This window comes from Anomaloglossus baeobatrachus, chromosome 5, assembly GCF_048569485.1.
Source record: "Anomaloglossus baeobatrachus isolate aAnoBae1 chromosome 5, aAnoBae1.hap1, whole genome shotgun sequence".
NCBI classification, from domain to species: domain Eukaryota; kingdom Metazoa; phylum Chordata; class Amphibia; order Anura; family Aromobatidae; genus Anomaloglossus; species Anomaloglossus baeobatrachus.
The window spans coordinates 67,757,900-67,777,166 of record NC_134357.1 but is presented as its reverse complement, the minus strand read 5'-3'; the positions used below and the strand labels follow the sequence as shown (position 1 = coordinate 67,777,166).

At 43.4% G+C, this 19,267-nt stretch overlaps 1 protein-coding gene across 1 annotated transcript in view; it reads right to left on the bottom strand.

The window, feature by feature from the left end:
• The window catches only part of LOC142312629 (scavenger receptor cysteine-rich domain-containing protein DMBT1-like), a 36,591-nt gene extending 17,324 nt beyond the window's left edge, over positions 1-19,267 (bottom strand). Inside the window, exons 1-5 of the mRNA XM_075351625.1 lie at positions 19,234-19,267; positions 18,493-18,570; positions 10,642-10,768; positions 10,287-10,492; positions 9,358-9,399 (exon numbers count right to left, since the gene is read on the bottom strand). Of these exons, the coding sequence (XP_075207740.1) occupies positions 9,358-9,399; positions 10,287-10,492; positions 10,642-10,768; positions 18,493-18,570; positions 19,234-19,267 (487 nt within the window). The remainder of the gene's footprint in view (positions 1-9,357; positions 9,400-10,286; positions 10,493-10,641; positions 10,769-18,492; positions 18,571-19,233) is intronic.

Here is a 19,267-nt window from a genome sequence, read left to right as displayed (position 1 = left end):
TCGCTTGGTGACTGATCACTCTCCGCTGGTCTGGATGAGGTCCGCCAAGGAACGGAATGCCCGGGTTACCCGGTGGTTCCTTTCTCTGCAGAACTTCTGGTTTACGGTTGAACACCGGGCCGGTAGGTTGCAGGGCAACGCCGATGCCTTGTCCCGCGGCCCGTGTTTGATGGCGGGAGTTCAACCCCGCTCGCTTGAACTGAGAGGGGGGGGTGTGTGAGACTATGACCGGGGTTATCTATGACGGCCGGTACGTCTCGCCCCGGTTGTGCTCACTCCATGCATAGAAAGCAACTCCACTCCAGGGTTTATGCTGTTTCCCTGCAGGCTGAAAGGAGGGTTAAAAGGAAACAGGAACATAGCCGTGGGGCCTTAGTGTGAGGGAGTGAACACAACTCCCTGAGTGTCTGCCTGGGGAGCACATGTATATTGTTGTTGGACTTTTGGTTTGTGTAATAAACCGTGTGCTGTGACCATTGGTGCCTGGATCCCGTGTCTTCTGCCGTGCAGCCGACCACGCTACCTCACAATATACTGTAGCCCCCAGTGCCTCCTGTGATGTATATACTGTAGCCCCCAGCCTTTCTTGTGATGTAAATACAGCAGTGCAAGTGTGCACTGTGCGCGGCTACATCTGTTAAAGTGACTGTCATCATGGAGTACAGTCTGCAAAGCCACATGCTCTGGAGAAGCTGGATGGAGTCAAGCGTGGGAGGTGAGCGAGGCTGCTGCCAGCCTCCTCATTTTAAAAATATCTGCAATGTGTCTGTGTGCATGTATGATGTGTATATCTATGTATGTTAGTTTATATCACTTTGTGAGTGTGTGTGTGTGTGTATCTATGTATTTGTGAATTTGTCTTCAAATATGTATGTATTCCTGTATGTGTATGTGACGCCCTGAACCCCAGAGGTCACAGGTAATAACACCTACCACATTACACACACACACCCATTCCCTGTGAGGACACACCCATCACCCGAAAGGGAGACCTGATGCCTCCCTCAGGGCCAGTAGGGGACACCAGGTGGGCGGAGTCAGGCAGAAAGGCACGCCCACCGAGGAGACTACTGCCCTGAGGCAGGAAATACAAACAAGAGAATAGTTTAGAGAGGGACAGTGACAGGAGGTGTAGAGGAGCAGAACTGTCAGGGACCCGGGTTAGAGCCTGGAATCTCTGAAACATCAGGCAGGCAGGCGGTGGTGGCCGTCTGCAGGAGTACCGGTACAGCAACCGACAGAACCAGAGGGACCGGACTAGGGTTGGAGCCCGCCGGCCCTGAACCAGGGAGTCAACCGTGTACCGGAGCACCAGAAACCGGGTACTCAGACCCCGTCCTAGCTTAGAAGCCACTGAGTTTAGGCAAATTGACTGATTGCTGGCTGGACCTCACAGGTTCATCCACACCCAAGGTCCCGAAAGAAGGCAAAAGCCCACCGATACCGGGTGAGTGCCACCGCCAAGGGCCAAACATCCAATGGGCCAGCACCTGCGGGCAACCGAGGGCTCCTCCGGCAGCTCAACGCCAGGGAGCGGGCTACCACTGCCCAGGCAGGGGAGCCAAAGACCATACTAGAGGTGCATGGGAAAGGGGCCGCCACCAATTTCACAGGGGGACACAAGCAGCCGGCTGCGGGACCCGACCATACCTGAACTTTGGTTTACCAGTGACTCTGAGTGTGAATTAATCATGAGTACACCAGTGCCACCCGGGCATGACACTGCACCGCAGCCCGGCACCCTGCACCTCGATGACAACCACGTCACCAGCACCCTGCCCTCCACGCCAGGCCCTGGGACACAGCGCCCGTACCCACGGAAGGTCTAACATCTAGGCTGCGGCCGCAACACCGATCCCGGATGAGCCCCCCCATCTCTCCAGCCACAGCTGTGGTGCATCCCGTCACCACGACCTGTGGGCGACGTCACGACTTGTAGGACGATAACGCGACCTCCCCCAGCTGTGCGCCTCACCCCACACCACCACGCCACCGCCTCTCCCTTAACAGAGTGAAGTGGCCCCCAGTCCGGAAGCGCTCGTGCCACCGACAACCCGAGCCCGGACCTCGAGCGGCTCGGCCCGAGCAAGCGGAGAAACGGCCGGGCGCCTCGCAGGGTGGTACATGTACATATCTGTGTATGTGCATGCCTGTGCATGCATGGGGCTTAGTGAGACTTTTTTGCCCGGGGCCCACGAAAACTTGGAGCCAAACCTGGCAGCAAGCAATGGTGTCCTAAATGTTTGACCAGTTTTAGATATACCTGTATATTTTTGCACATTTTCTGTGACTCATATTCTTCTCTTCCTAAGCGTACAAACCTCAAGTATAACCCCTCACCCTCTTTTTCTGACAGGTTTTAAAAAAAATAAGTGGGGTTATGACTTTATAAATAAGGGGTTTCCCCAAATTCCATTGATAACTGATTGTTTACACCAGGAAAAAAAAATGTTTTCATTAAATGTCTAAATACATATATTACACTTACTAGGTGAGCTTGGTGTTGGGAAAGGTAAGAGAATGGGAAAAAGTGTACCTTAATATTTGTAAAATGTAACTCAGAGCATAATGAAACATAATACAATATATAAGTGTCTTAATAAAAGAATAGATAGAGGATAATGCTTCATTACAACTTACTAGTAGTACTAGGAGTAGTATGAGTAGTAGGACGGGCTAGTTAAAACACAGAAAAAAAGGAAAAATTGAATTAATTTTAATCTTGGTAAGCAGAATATTAACCATACTAATAACAGTACATAATAAATTAAACCTTCATGATACACTGGAGAATATACTGTGAGAAGTGTGATATCAAAGAGTAAAAAATAATGATGCATTGTTATATTTGCTATTTGGAGAGATACAAGTTAATACATTAAAGAAATTTCTGCACAATGTGCTCAGGTAGCTGCTTCTAAATCTCATGAAGTTCACTTTGGGCAGATTCACTTAAATCAGGGGGAAATTTTATTCCAGCTTAATAAATTTGATGCAAATTAAATCAGCCGGTAGGTGTAAAGAAAAAAAAATTACAGTATTCTTCCAACCCTCCAAATAACGCTCCTCTTACCACAAAGTCTCCGGTTGATTAATTTATCATCTTATTTTTCTACTCTACTTCCCTGTTTTCTGGGACTTTCATTCACTAGGTTCTAAGTCATCACATGAGATACCATTTGCTATGAACATAAACACTCTCATACACGGGTAACAGAAAAGGTGAAGACCTAATACAGGGAGAAAACGTGCCTGCACCCAACTGGTCCCTGTAGAGACTAGAAAAACCCTAGCCGCACAACTAACAACATGACCTCGGACCTTTCCACCTAAATCACCGTAGAGCGATTTCTCATATATCTTGAGGGACTAAAAGGCAGGCTGCAACACATTGCCAACAAGTAGAGAGGAAGGTGTGCAGGAAGACACAAAAACTCAGGGTGAGAGAATTAAAACACATTCATGTAAGGTGAAATGGATAGGAGCTAGGAAGAAAAACAAACCAACTCACAGCAGGAACTCAACTGGTGTTTACCCAATGGTAAACCCTTAAACTGAAGGGCTGGAAGTCCCAGATACAAATCCACCGAGAAGAGCTGCCATGCAACAACAGGTCACCAGAGCAAACCTTCAAACTGAGCAATAATAACATGTACATAAGTGACAAGTCACACTGTGTACAGTCACGTAGATACTAAACAAATCATCTACCCGTATCTCACCTAATATTATGGTGTGAGGCTTATCGGATGGCATACGCACACAAATGGACATTAGAAGGTAGAAAAAAGAATACTGAAAATAGTAGAATTAATCAGATGACCACTTCCAGCAAGACATCTAGAAGTGGCAGAAGTAGGTAAAACATTTTTATATTCTAACCAGTTCTCAGCCCTTTATAATCAAGCAAAATGCAAAATCATAGAAGAAATGTAGAAATGCGCAAAATATGTCAAAATGTTTTTCTTTTAGAGTTTTCCATTTTGATTTTACATTTGCCCCAAAATATTGTATTAAGACTTGATTATAACTTACTCGTTGTAATTGATGCTGGTTAAAAGAAAAAAAAAACATTAGAAGAGAATGGGAAAAAGAAATAACTTTAATATTTTTGTAAAGCACAATATTAACAATGTTAATAACAGAATATAACACATGCGATCTTCAATATACATTATAAGGATAGGGCTCTGAGAAGTTTTGACAAAATTTCCTCAAGTTTAGTTTGGGCAGATTCACTTAATTCAGGAATACATGTTATTATTGTTTTCATGGCAGTTTCGGGCAGCTCCATCACAAAGGTAATATCGGGGAAGTAGGTTAGGTAGGTAGCAAGGAAGAGGAATTGGAGGAGGTGTGAGGGAATAGGGTCACTGGTGCAGGTAGTAGGGCAAGAAGAAGAAAGTAGCCTTTTACATTTTTCTTCTCTAACCATTTCAAAGACAGTAAATAAACTTGATGAAGTGCGTGAGGAAACAAGATCCACAATATTAGTGGTTTGGGAGACAATTTGCAGCAGATGAGAACTAGAAACAAGTTTAAATATCTTGAACTCCTGACCTGTCTGCTGCCCTTTCTAACTACCATGCTTAACTTCTGCACACTTTGACAAATATGGCAATTGGAAAAATTTGCTCTAAGTGCCACCCAGAACTCATGTACTCCCCTTGGCTAGATATAAATTTATAGGGATGTTTGTACATAGATTTAGGTCTCATTTAAGGGTGCCTTCACACTTTAGCGATGCAGCAGCGATCCGACCAGCGATCTGACCTGGTCAGGATCGCTGCTGCATCGCTACATGGTCGCTGGTGAGCTGTCAAACAGGTAGAATTCACCAGCGACCAGTGACCAGCCCCCAGCCAGCAGCGACGTGCAAGCGACGCTGCGCTTGCACGGAGCCGGCGTCTGGAAGCTGCGGACACTGGTAACTAAGGTAAACATCGGGTATGGTTACCCGATATTTACATTAGTTACCAGCGCACACCGCTTAGCTTAGCGCTGGCTCCTTGCTCTCCTAGCTACAGTACACATCGGGTTAATTAACCCGATGTGTAATGCAGCTACATGTGCAGAGAGCAGGGAGCCGCGCACACTGCTTAGCGCTGGCTCCTTGCTCTCCTAGCTACAGTACACATCGGGTTAATTAACATGATGTGTACAGCAGCTACATGTGCAGAGAGCCGGAGCCGGCAGCACAGGCAGAGTGAGAGCTGCGGAGGCTGGTAACTAAGGTAAATATTGGGTAACCACCTTGGTTACCTGATGTTTATCTTGGCTACAGCTTACCGCAGCTGCCAAATGCGGGCTCCTGCTCCCTGCTCGCTTCATTTCGTCGCTCTCTCGCTGTCCCACACAGCGATCTGTGTGTCACAGTGGGAGAGCGCCTTTGAAGAAAACGAACCAGGGCTGTGTGTAACGAGCAGCGATCTCGCAGCAGGGGCCAGATCGCTGCTCAGTGTCACACACAGCGAGATCGCTAATGAGGTCACTGCTGCGTCACAAAAAGCGTGACTCAGCAGCGATCTCGGCAGCGAGTTCGCTGTGTGTGAAGCACCCCTAACTCCTTCAATAAGATAACAACTGACTTAAGACAGGAGAAGGCAATAATATGCAAAGAAAGACAAACACTCTTGCAGACCTTCTTGGGCCATAAAACTGGGGGAAATATATAACATTACAACCTTTGGGAACATGAAAATTAATATATATTATAAATTAAATCTTGCAAAAAAAAAAAGAAGAAACGATGTATCATGCTTTAGGCCTGAAACACACATCCGTGAAACACGTGCGTGTTTGGTCCGTTTCCGTGTATACTGGAGACACGGCCAAACGTGCACCAATGTTACTATATCTCTGCGGTTACAATTGCGTTTTTGGTTATGTCCGTGAGTCCGTCTCCGTGATGCGTTTTTTGGTCCGTGTCTCACGCCAGCATGTCCGTTTTCTGCACGCAACACGCAGCACGGACCCAATGAAAGTCAATGGGTCTGGGCGCACGTCCGAGTTACACGGACGCATCTCTATTTGCTCCCTGTACGTTTTGTGCTTTTTTCATGTGATGTCGGTCTTTTTTCTTTTTCTGTTTCGTTCTCTCCCTCAGCCCGTCGGTCGGTCTCTATGTCTGTCAGTCGGTCTCTCTGTCTTATCTGTCCCTCTAGCTGTCTGACGGTCAGTTTCCCCCCCTCTCTCATACTTACCGTTCCCCGATCTCCGGTGCGGCGCTGCACGGCTGTTATAAAAACTCCGGCGGCTTTTACTATTTTGAAAAAGCCGGCCGCCCATTAATCAATCTCGTATTCCCTACTTTACCCGCCCACCGGCGCCTGTGATTGGTTGCAGTCACACATGCCCACCACACTGAGTGACAGCTGTCTAACTGTACCCAATCACAGCAGCCGGTGGGCGTGTCTATACTGTGCAGTGAAATAAATAAATAAATAATTAAAAAAAACGGCGTGCGGTCCCCCCCCATTTTAATACCAGCCAGATAAAGCCATACGGCTGAAGGCTGGTATTCTCAGGATGGGGAGCTCCACGTTATGGGGAGCCCCCCACCCTAACAATATCAGTCAGCAGCCGCCCAGAATTGCCGCATACATTATATGCGACAGTTCTGGGGCTGTACCCGGCTCTTCCCGATTTACCCTGGTGCGTTGGCAAATCGGGGTAATAAGGAGTTATTGGCAGCCCATAGCTGCCAATAAGTCCTAGATTAATCATGTCAGGCGTCTCCCCGAGATTCCTTCCATGATTAATCTGTAAGTAACAGTAAATAAACACACACACCCGAAAAAATCCTTTATTAGAAATAAAAAACACAAACAAATTCCCTCATTACCAATTTATTAATCCCGACAAACCGGGGAAAGCAGGGAATACGAGATTGTTTAATGAGCGGCCGGCTTTTTCAAATTAGAAAAAGCCGCCGGAACAGTGTGAATGCCGTGCAGCGCCGGTGATCGGGGAACGGTGAGTATGAGAGAGGGGGGGACACTTCAGTCACTCGGGGGATTAGCGGTCAACAGTGAATACTTCACAGGTGACCGCTAATCAGTACACGGCACAAAGACAGAGCCGCGGCATGACAATGAAGTCGGGTGAAGTTCACCCGAGTTCATTCTCATCCCGCTACTCTGTCTTCCGACATGTAGTAACGACATTTTGCATCACACACGTACATTTCACACGGACAACACACACACGTCAGTTATTTCACTCACGCACACACGGACATTCCACACGAACATACGGCTAGCATACGGGATACATACGCAGGCCACACATACCATAAGAACGGGCCTAAAAAAACGGAAAACGGACCCGAAAAACGGCCCGTTTTACACGGACGTGGTTTTCACGGATGTGTGGCGGAGCCCTTACATAGGGTTAAGAAAAGGAGAAAATTAATATATACCATAAATTAAGTCCGTAGTGAAGGACCACCATATGTCCTGATGGCCTCCTCATGATGTGCATTAAGCAATGGTGTCCTGAATATTTGATGACTTTTAGATATACCTGTATATTTTTGCTCATTTTCTGTGACTCATATTCTTCTCTTCCTAAGACTGCAAACTACAAGTATAACCCCTCACCCTCTTTTTCTGACAGATTTTAGAAAACAAGTGGGGTCATGACTTTATAAATATGGGCTTTCCCCAAATTCCATTGACACCTGATTATTTACACCACGAAAATAAACATATTTTCATTAACCCTCTTCAGTCCCCAGGCATTTTGCGTTTTTCCAGGGGGGGGGTTCCTCTCTTTTTTCCAAGAGCCGTAAGATTTTTAAATTTTCCATCAATCTTGCCATATAAGGGCTTGTTTTTTCGGGACAAGTTGTAGTTTTAAATGAAACCATAAGTTTTACTATACACTGTACTGGAAAGTGGCACATTAATTCCAAGTGTAGAAAAACTGCAAATAAAGTGTGATCATACATTAGTTTTTAAGATATTTTATTCCCCGTGTTCACTATATGGTAAGACTGATGTGACAGTGTGATTCCTGAGGGCGGTGCAAGTGCAAGACTTCAAAAATGAATAGGTCTACTTGTATCTAAGGGGTTAAAAAAATTCACAAGCTTGTCCAAAAAAAGTGGTGCACGTTTTGCGGCATTTTCTAAAACCCGTAGCGTTCTCATTTTTCTGGATCTTTGGCTCAGTGATGACTTATTTTTTGTGTCTCGAGCTGGCGTTTTTACCTGTACTATTTTTGTGCAGATGCTACATTTTGATCGCCTTTTATTGCATTTTACGCAAAATTTGCGCCGACCAAAAAACTTAATTTTGGCTTATGGAATTTTTTTGCTGCTACGCCATTTACAAATCAGATTATTTGATTTTATATTTTAAATTATCGGGCATTTATGAACGCGGTGATACGAAATATGTGTATTTTTTTATTTTTTTTAACCCTTTAATTTTCAATGGTGTGAAAAGGGGGATGATTTGAACTTTTAGGGTTTTTGTTTTTTGTTTTTTTTTTTTAATTTTTTAAAACTTTTTTTAACTTTTTTTTATTTTACTAGTCTCCCTAGGGGGCTATATGGATCAAGAATCTGATCGCTATGCCATATCTCCAGATCACAGCTGCAGAGCTAAAGGGTGCTTTACACGCTGTGACATCGCTGTTAGCGATGTGACACACCAGATCGCAGATGCGACCGGCGCTATAAAAACGCTCTATGTGCGATCTCGGCAGATCGCATCTGCGATCTGGGATGTCAGATCGCTAACGAGATTGCTAGCGATGTCACAGCATGTAAAGCCCCCTTAAGAGCTGCAGATATTCTGCTTTACTTTCAATGCCGGCAGTATTCTGGCATTGAGAGGAAGTGACTCATGTTAGCTATAAGTGTCATTACATGACCCTGTGCTACGTAAGTCACGTGATCATGTCACGTCACTTCCGATGGGGGCGGGGTCAGCATAATGCCGGCGCGCATATAAATCGCGCTGCCAGATTTTGGCAGCGAGATGTAAGGGGTTAATAGTCGCAGGTGGAAGCGATTCCACTCGCGACTAGCAGACACACATGTCAGCTGTTGAAATCAGCTGATATGTGCGTGGATCACTGCGGCCTGCCCACGGCAGGGGTGAGGGATTAACCGCACACAATCCATGACCTACGCAGTACATCATGGGTCGCTAAGGGGTTAAATGTGTAATTACATATATTACACTTACTAGGTGAGCCTGGTATTGGGAGAGCTAAGAGAATAAGAAAAATAAATACTTTGTACCTTAGAATTTGTAAAATGTAACTCAGAGCATAATGAAACATAATACAATATATAAGAGCCTTAATACAAGAACAGTTAGAGGATAATGCTTCATTACAACTTACTAGTAGTACTAGGAGTAGTAGTAGTAGGAGTAGTAGAGGGTGCTAGTTAAAACATAGAAAAAAGGAAAAATTGAATTAATTTTAGTAAGCACAATATCAACCATAGTAATAACAGTGCATAATAAAGTAATCCTTCATGATACACTGAGGAATATACTGTGAGAAGTGCGATATCACAGAGTAAAAAATAATGATATTTGTTGCTCCAATATGGTTCAGCTTTTAATTTATCTAGGAGGCCACATGGCACGATGAAATATAAAATATAGAGTAGGACCCCCTGTTGAGATTCGCCATGACATGGCAGGGGTGGCTCAAACAGTTGATCAATTGGTTGCTAAAGATCTCATTTTGTATTATAGTAGAGTTGGAATAAATCCGTGAATTTACACTTTTATTTGATGCATGCCATTTGCATATGTGCTGGCTCCCCTCTCTTTTTGGTTGAGCTTATATTCTTTCTTGATTTGTAATTGAAAATCCATTAGCAGATAAATTAATGAGATTTCAATAATCCCTCCCGCGAGCTGATGGGAATATTCATGTGGAAATTGACTTGTGTGGATTTTTTAATTTGAATTTTTGAATTTGAAGTAAGTAAGGAGCGATATTACTCTGAACTGCCCCAATAATATGTAGCTTTCCCTGTCATTAATAATTGGGAACTATGTCCTTCTGTGACTGTGGCCTGCATAGTTTATTGTATTTTTTTTGGGGTGCAAGAGAGCGGGAGTCCAATTAAGACTTTTGCTATTTCCCCCATGATTTTTATGTACGTGCCTTGCTTGAGTCAAGGATGGTGAGTAGAGCACAATTTGTGATTTTTATATAACAAACTGCTCCCAGTGACCTGGACTTTGTGAAAGTAGACAACCCCTTTAACATGTCATTAATAAACTATCGATTTGATGAATTATTACACATATTACCTGAAAAGCATATGATAAACACCATTTCAAACTCTCCATAGTCGTATGGGTTAACAAATATCAAGGTAATGAAGTTGAATGATGTGTAAAACCTTTGAGTTGTTTGCTCGCAAATCATGCCAAGTTCAATGTGATTCTCGACATCTCCGTCATATATTATCAAATACTCGTAGTCGTAACTGCAAATACCACCATTACTTCGCATACTATAAAAAAAGAGAAATTCTATTAAATTAAATAACTAATTAATTATATAATATGAAACATTAAGTTATTCTGGGGAGAGGGTTAAAAGAAAACCAAAAGGGGGGGGTTTGTAAAAACAAATGTTAGTGCACGTGTAAATATTACTTACTGTATACTACTGAAGTATATGAAGATACAATTATATGGGACCTCAATTATCCAGATGCAATAACTGTAATAGGAATAACCATTTATAAATCCTGTTTCATCATTCAGACTGCCCCCGCATGACGGTGCTGGAAGAAAGCGCGACAAATGATGTGAACAAAAATGACATAATTTTAACCCCTTCTTTTCATTGGATCTACTGGCATGCTCGTTGTCAAGTCCTGTCTTTGGTGCATGCTCAGTAGTTGAGTCTGCAACTTCATTGGCAGATAATTGTCGAGTTACACAGCCACTATATCTGCATCCAACATCAGAAAGCCCAACAAAGCTTCACCTGCCATGGCGGCACTGCCATGAAGGTCAACCTATGACTGGTGTTTATAGGAGACTGTCGTTATTGTTATATATTGCAATAATTGCATGTCAATGTGCCATAAGGCTATGTGCACACGTTGCTAATTGGATGAAGAGATTTCTGCACCATTTCTGCATCTCTTGTCCGGAAAAATGCAACTACAAAAACGTGCAAGTTTACATACACTAATGCGGGCGTCACACGGTACGATATATCAGGCGATATGTCGTCGGGGTCACGTCGGTAGTGACGCACATCCGGCATCGTCTGATATATCATAGCATGTGACAGCTACGTGCGACGGTGAACGAGCAGAAATACTCATCTTCTCGTTCATCGTTGACACGTCGCTCACTTTCAAAAAAATCGACCGTCTGGTTGTTCATCGTTCCCGAGGCAGCACACATCGCTCCGTGTGACATCACGGGAACGATGAACACAGCTTGCCTGCGTCCCGACGGCAATGCGGAAGGAAGAAGGTGGGCGGGAGGTTTACGTCCCGCTCATCTCCGCCCCTCCACTTTTATTGGCCGGCCGCTGTGTGACGTCGCAGTGACGCCGAACGTCCCTCCCCCTTCAGGAAGTGGATTTTTGCCGCCCACAGAGACGTCGTCCGGAAGGTAAGTACGTGTAACGGGGGGTTAACGACTTTGTGCGCCACGTGCAACTAATTGCCCGTGATGCACAAACGACGGTGGCGGGCACGATCGCTCGTGCAATCGCACGATAGATTGGCTCGTGTGATGCCCGCATAAGAGTGCTATGCCTTTAAACAAAATGGGACAGCCCATATAATGATGTCATGCATTTAGAAGCCTCTGATAGGGTTATTGGCAACATCTGACTCTAGCGGCACAACTGGAAACCTTGTTTGTTTGTTTTTTAACTATTACTCATTATTTTTGCAGAAGCCACCTATAGTCTGCCAGCAAATATTAGCTTATATCAAGAGTTTGTTCAAAGTTTATTCAAAGTTGTTTATGCAGGCAAGCGTTCATTACTATCTATGTACAGTGGAACCTCGGTTTACAAGTAACTTGGTGTGCGAGTATTTTGCCATATGAGCAAAGCTTGCTGTAAATTTGTAACAAAGTTTACGAGCAATCTTTGCGGTACAAGCAAATACTCACCGCACACACTTCCGGTTCCGTACTTTCACCGCACTCTGAGCTGCTCTTGCAGTCCACACAAAGACAGACAAACACACACAAACACACATAAACACACACGCACACACATATATTATGCTCATCTTACCTTCCGTTCCCTTGGCAGCCTCCTGGTTCTTGTAGTCCACAGGTACAGTAAGTGTATCGGTAACCATTGTGACGATGGAGAAACTTCCGCTGTTTCCGCGATGGTTACCAGATACACATACCTGCGGACTACAAGAACCAGGAGGCCGCCGAGGGAACGGAGGGTAAGGTGAACATAATGTGTGTGTGTGTGTGTGTGTGTGTGTGTGTGTGTTTGTGCGTGTTTGTGCTTGTGTGGAATGGCACAATAGGGGACATTGCACAAGTTGTGGAACGAATTGTCTGAGCTTCCATTATTTCCTATGGGAAATGTTGCTTTCCTAGATGAGTAACTTGGTTTATGAGCACACTCACATAATGGATTGTTCTCGTAAACCAAGGTTCCACTGTAGTTATTTATTTACACATTTTCTCCAGTTCACATCGGGCCCTCTGAGGTCATAATAATAAATTTTGTTTGTTGATGTTGTACCCATGATATGCCAACAGGTATTCCTTATATCTGAAATGTGACCTACTTCTACAAGATTATCAACATAAAGGCAAGCACTTTTTCTTCACAACCACAATTGTGATAAGTAGACATAATCAAGTGTATATACAGTACAGACGAAACGTTTGGACACACCTTCTCATTCAAAGAGTTTTCTTTATTTTCATAACTCTGAAAATTGTAGATTCACATTGAAGACTTCATAACTATGAATTAACACATGTGGAATGAAATACTTAACAAAAAAGCTTGAAACAACTGAAAAGATGTCTTATATTCTAGGTTCTTCAAAGTAGCCACCTTTTGCTTTGATTACTGCTTTGCACACTCTTGGCATTCTCTTGATGAGCTTCAGGAGGTAGTCACCGGAAATGGTCTTCCAACAGTCTTGAAGGAGTTCCAAGAGATGCCTAGCACATGTTGGCCCTTTTGCCTTCACTCTGCGGTCCAGCTCACCCCAAACCATCTCGATTGGGTTCAGGTCTGGTGACTGTGAAGGCTAGGTCATCTGGCGTAGCACCCCATCACTCTCCTTCTTAATCAAATAGCCCTTTCACAGCCTGGAGGTGTGTTTGGGGTCATGGTCCTGTTGAAAATAAATAATGGTCCAACTAAACGCAAACCGGATGGAATAGCATGCCGCTGCAAGATGCTGTGGTAGCCATGCTGGTTCAATATGCCTTCAATTTTGAATAAATCCCCAACAGTGTCATCAGCAAAGCACCCCCACACCATCCCATCTCCTCCTTCATGCTTCACGGAGGGAACCAGGCATGAAGAGTCCAATCCGTTCACCTTTTCTGCGTTGCACAAAGACACGGTGGTTTGATCCAAAGATCTCAATTTTGGACTCATCAGACCAAAGCACAGATTTCCATTGGTCTAATGTCCATTCCTTGTGTTCTTTAGCCCAAACAAGTCTCTTCTGCTTGTTGCCTGTCCTTAGCAGTGGTTTCCTAGCAGCTATTTTACCATGAAGACCTGCTGCACAAACTCTCCTCTTAACAGTTGTTCTAGAGATGTGTCTGCTGCTAAAACTCTGTGTGGCATTGACCTGGTCTCTAATCTGAGCTGCTGTTAACCTGCGATTTCTGAGGCTGGTGACTCGGATAAACTTATCCTCCGCAGTAGAGGTGACTCTTGGTCTTCCTTTCCTGGGGCGGTTCTCATGTGAGCAGTTTCTTTGTAGCGTTTGATGGTTTTTGCCACTGCACTTGGGGACACTTTCAAAGTTTTCCCAATTTTTCGGACTAACTGACCTTCATTTCTTAAAGTAATGATGGCCTCTCCTTTTTCATAATACAAATACATAATACAAATTTTAACAGTCTATTCAGTAGGACTATCATCTGTGTATCCAACAGACTTCTGCACAAAACAACTGATGGTCCCAACCCCATTTAAAAAGCAAGAAATCCCACTTATTAAACTTATTAAACCTGACAGGGCACACCTGTGAAGTGAAAACCATTTCCGGTGACTACCTCTTGAAGCTAATCAATAGATTACCATGAGTGTGCAAAGCAGTAATCAAAGCAAAAGGTGGCTACTTTGAAGAACCTAGAATATAAGACATATTTTCAGTTGTTTCACACTTTTTTGTTATTTCATTCCACATTAATTCATAGTTTTGATGCCTTCAATGTGAATCTAAAATTTTCAGAGTCATGAAAATAAAGAAAACTCTTTGAATAAGAAGTTGTGTCCAAACGTTTGGTCTGTATTGTATATATATATATATATATATATATATATATATATATATATATTATATAAAGCTGAGTGTATGTGTGTGTGTATGTATGTATGTATGTCCGCCACAGGAATCCGCACCGTCGCATTTACAATCACAAAATTTTGCACAGACACCCCATGTGACCCAGGGAGCGTCGTAGACTATGTTTTGACAGAAAAGTTTAATCCCGTGCTTTACAGTTAGTCTCTAAAATCCTGCCGCCATTAAACTGAATGGAGGTGGGAGATATAGGTTATTAATAGCAACTGTCGGTGGTTGCTATAGGAACAAAATAAACTGTTAGTTGAAGCTTATGTGTGAGGTAATATGATGTCGGTCGAGAGATGGATAGAGAGATAGAAAAAGACAGACAGACAGAGACACAGACAGAGACAGATGGGGAAACAGACAGACAGACAGGGAAAGAGACAGCCCTGGAAAGAGACAGCCCTGGAAAGGGACAGATGCGCAAAGAGACAGATGGGCAAAGTGACATACGGGCAAAGAGACAGATGGGCAAAGAGACAGACAGGGAAAGAGACAGACAGGGAAAGAGACAGACAGGGAAAGAGACAGACAGGGAAAGAGACAGACGGGGAAAGAGACAGAAGGGGAAAGAGACAGCCCTGAAAAGAGACAGCCCTGGAAAGAGTCAGCCGGGCAAAGAGACAGCCCTGGAAAGAGAGAGCCCTGGAAAGAAACAGACAGGGGAAGACACAGACGGAGAAAGAGACAGCCCTGGAAAGAGACAGCCCTGGAAAGAGACAGACGGGCAAAGAGACAGACGGGCAAAGAGACAGATGGGGAAAGAGACAGACGAGGAAAGAGACAGACGAGGAAAGAGACAGTCCTGGAAAGAGTCAGCTGGGCAAATAGACAGACGGGGAAAGAGACAGACAGTGAAAAATACAACCCTGGAAAGAGACAGCCCTGGAAAGGAACAGACGGGCAAATAGACAGCCAGGGAAACAGACAGCTGGGGAAAGAGACAGTCCAGGAAAGAGACAGTCCTGGAAAGAGTCAGCTGGACAAAGAGACAGCCCTGAAAAGAGAAGGCCCTGGAAAGAGACAGACAGGGAAAGACACAGACGGAGAAAGAGACAGCCCTGGAAAGAGACAGACGGGCAAAGAGACAGACGGGCAAAGAGACAGATGAGGAAAGAGACAGACGAGGAAAGAGACAGTCCTGGAAAGAGTGGGGTTCGTTTCTCTTACCTAAAGTGCAAGTGCAGGATGAAAGGATCCACAGTGTGCCTAAGGTGTCAGCAACCCAGATACAGTCCCTTTAGCGAGTCTAAGCCTAAGGCTCCCCACCTTGAAAAAGCTAAACCCACCCGCGAAACGCGCGTCGGATGGAGATCTTGGGCGTTTATTAGGGAATCCACTCGCTAAAGGGACTGTATCTGGGTTGCTGGCACCTTAGGCACACTATGGATCCTTTCATCCTCAACTTGCACTTTAGGTAAGAGAAGCGAACCCCATTCTGTGCCTTGTAATAAGCTATTCCACTTACCATGTAACTCTAAATTGTTATTTTACCACTGCTGGTCTGACGTTTATGTAATATATGGATTGCAAACTGTCATGATAATGGGACTATTGTAATTTTATCCCTATTGGTCTGGTAGTATACCTCTTTTAAATTTTTTTCTTGTTGTGTCAGTCCTAATAAAGTATTGATTTTGCACTTTACTCTTTTCCTCCTGTGTTTGATTAGTACTATGAGTAGTGCTGACACCCTTCCCGTCCTACCTTGGCTGGTTCGGTGTTTACATTAATGGCTCATATTTTGAGATATGTGTTGATAATATATATATATTTGTTGTGACTTTGTCTTCAAATATGTATGTATTCCTGCATGTGTACGTATCTGTGTATCTGCGTGTCTGTGTGTGCATGAGACTGAGACTTTTTTTGCCCGGGCCCACGAAGACCTGAAGCCGGACCTGGCAGCAAGCAAGGGTGTCCTGAATGTTTGACCAGTTTTAAATATACAGTTAGGTCCAGAAATATTTGGACAGTGACACAAGTTTTGTTATTTTAGCTGTTTACAAAAACATGTTCAGAAATACAATTATATATATAATATGGGCTGAAAGTGCACACTCCCAGCTGCAATATGAGAGTTTTCACATCCAAATCGGAGAAAGGGTTTAGGAATCATAGCTCGGTAATGCATAGCCTCCTCTTTTTCAAGGGACCAAAAGTAATTGGACAAGGGACTCTAAGGGCTGCAATTAACTCTGAAGGCGTCTCCTTCGTTAACCTGTAAGCAATGAAGTAGTTAAAAGGTCTGGGGTTGATTACAGGTGTGTGGTTTTGCATTTGGAAGCTGTTGCTGTGACCAGACAACATGCGGTCTAAGGAACTCTCAATTGAGGTGAAGCAGAACATCCTGAGGCTGAAAAAAAAGAAAAAATCCATCAGAGAGATAGCAGACATGCTTGGAGTAGCAAAATCAACAGTCGGGTACATTCTGAGAAAAAAGGAATTGACTGGTGAGCTTGGGAACTCAAAAAGGCCTGGGCATCCACGGATGACAACAGTGGTAGATGATCGCCGCATACTTTCTTTGGTGAAGAAGAACCCGTTCACAACATCAACTGAAGTCCAGAACACTCTCAGTGAAGTAGGTGTATCTGTCTCTAAGTCAACAGTAAAGAGAAGACTCCATGAAAGTAAATACAAAGGGTTCACATCTAGATGCAAACCATTCATCAATTCCAAAAATAGACAGGCCAGAGTTAAATTAGCTGAAAAACACCTCATGAAGCCAGCTCAGTTCTGGAAAAGTATTCTATGGACAGATGAGACCAAGATCAACCTGTACCAGAATGATGGGAAGAAAAAAGTTTGGAGAAGAAAGGGAACGGCACATGATCCAAGGCACACCACATCCTCTGTAAAACATGGTGGAGGCAACGTGATGGCATGGGCATGCATGGCTTTCAATGGCACTGGGTCACTTGTGTTTATTGATGACATAACAGCAGATAAGAGTAGCCGGATGAATTCTGAAGTGTACCGGGATATACTTTCAGCCCAGATTCAGCCAAATGCCGCAAAGTTGATCGGACGGCGCTTCATAGTACAGATGGACAATGACCCCAAGCATACAGCCAAAGCTACCCAGGAGTTCATGAGTGCAAAAAAGTGGAACATTCTGCAATGGCCAAGTCAATCACCAGATCTTAACCCAATTGAGCATGCATTTCACTTGCTCAAATCCAGACTTAAGACGGAAAGACCCACAAACAAGCAAGACCTAAAGGCTGCGGCTGTAAAGGCCTGGCAAAGCATTAAGAAGGAGGAAACCCAGCATTTGGTGATGTCCATGGGTTCCAGACTTAAGGCAGTGATTGCCTCCAAAGGATTCGCAACAAAATATTGAAAATAAAAATTTTTTTTTGGGGTTTGGTTTATTTGTCCAATTACTTTTGACCTCCTAAAATGTGGAGTGTTTGTAAAGAAATGTGTACAATTCCTACAATTTCTATAAGATATTTTTGTTCAAACCTTCAAATTAAACGTTACAATCCGCACTTGAATTCTGTTGTAGAGGTTTCATTTCAAATCCAATGTGGTGGCATGCAGAGCCCAACTCGCGAAAATTGTGTCACTGTCCAAATATTTCTGGACCTAACTTTACCTGTATATTTTTGCTCATTTTCTGTGACTCATTCTTCTCTACAAACTACAAGCACCTCACCCTCTTTTTCTGACAGGTTTTAAAAATTAAGAGGGATCATGGCATTTTAAATAAGGTCTTTCCCCAAATTCGAATGATACCTGATTATTTACACCAGGAAAATAAACATGTTTTCATTAAATGTGTAATTACATATATTACACTTACTAGGTGAGCCTGGTGTTGGGAAAGGTAAGATTACAAAAAAAAATACTTTGTACCTTAGAATTTGCACAATGTAACTCAGAGCATAATGTAACATAATACATTATATAAGAGCATTAATACAAGAACAGTTAGTAGATAATGCTTCATTACAACTTACTAGTAGTACTAGGAGTACTAGGAGTAGTAGTAGCAGTAGTAGGAGTAGTACTAGCAGTTGTAGGAGTAGTAGAAAGTGCTAGTTACAACAAAAAAAAAGAAAAATATAATTAATTATTTTCATTTTGGTAAGCACAATATTAACCATAGTAATAACAGTGCATAATAAATTAAACTTTCATGATACAAGGAGGAATATACTGTGAGAAGTGCGATATCAAACAGTAAAAAATAATAATACACTGATATGTTTGCTATTTGGATAGATCACTCATGATACAAGTTAATACATTAAAGAAATTGCTGCACAATGTGCTCAGGTAGCTGCTTCTAAATTTCCTGAACTTTACATTGGGCAGATTCACTTAAATCAGGGGGAAATTTAATTCAAGTTGAATAAATTTGATGCAAATTAAATCAGCCGGTAGGTGTAAAGAATATTAGTGCAGTATTCTTCCAACCCTCCAAATAACACTCCTCTTACCACAAAGTCTCCAGTTGATTCATTTATCATTTTATTTTTCTTCTATACTCTACTTCCCTTATTTCTGGGTCTTCCATTCACAAGGTTCCAAGTCAGCACACGAGATACCATGTGTTGTGAACATAAACACTCTCATAGACGGGTAACAGAAAAAGTGAAGACCTAATACAGGGAGAAAAGGTGCATGCACCCAACTGGTCCCTGTAGAGACTAGAAAGACCCTAACCGCACAACTAACAACTTGACCTCGGACCTTACTGCCTAAACCACTGTAGAGCGATTTCTCATACAT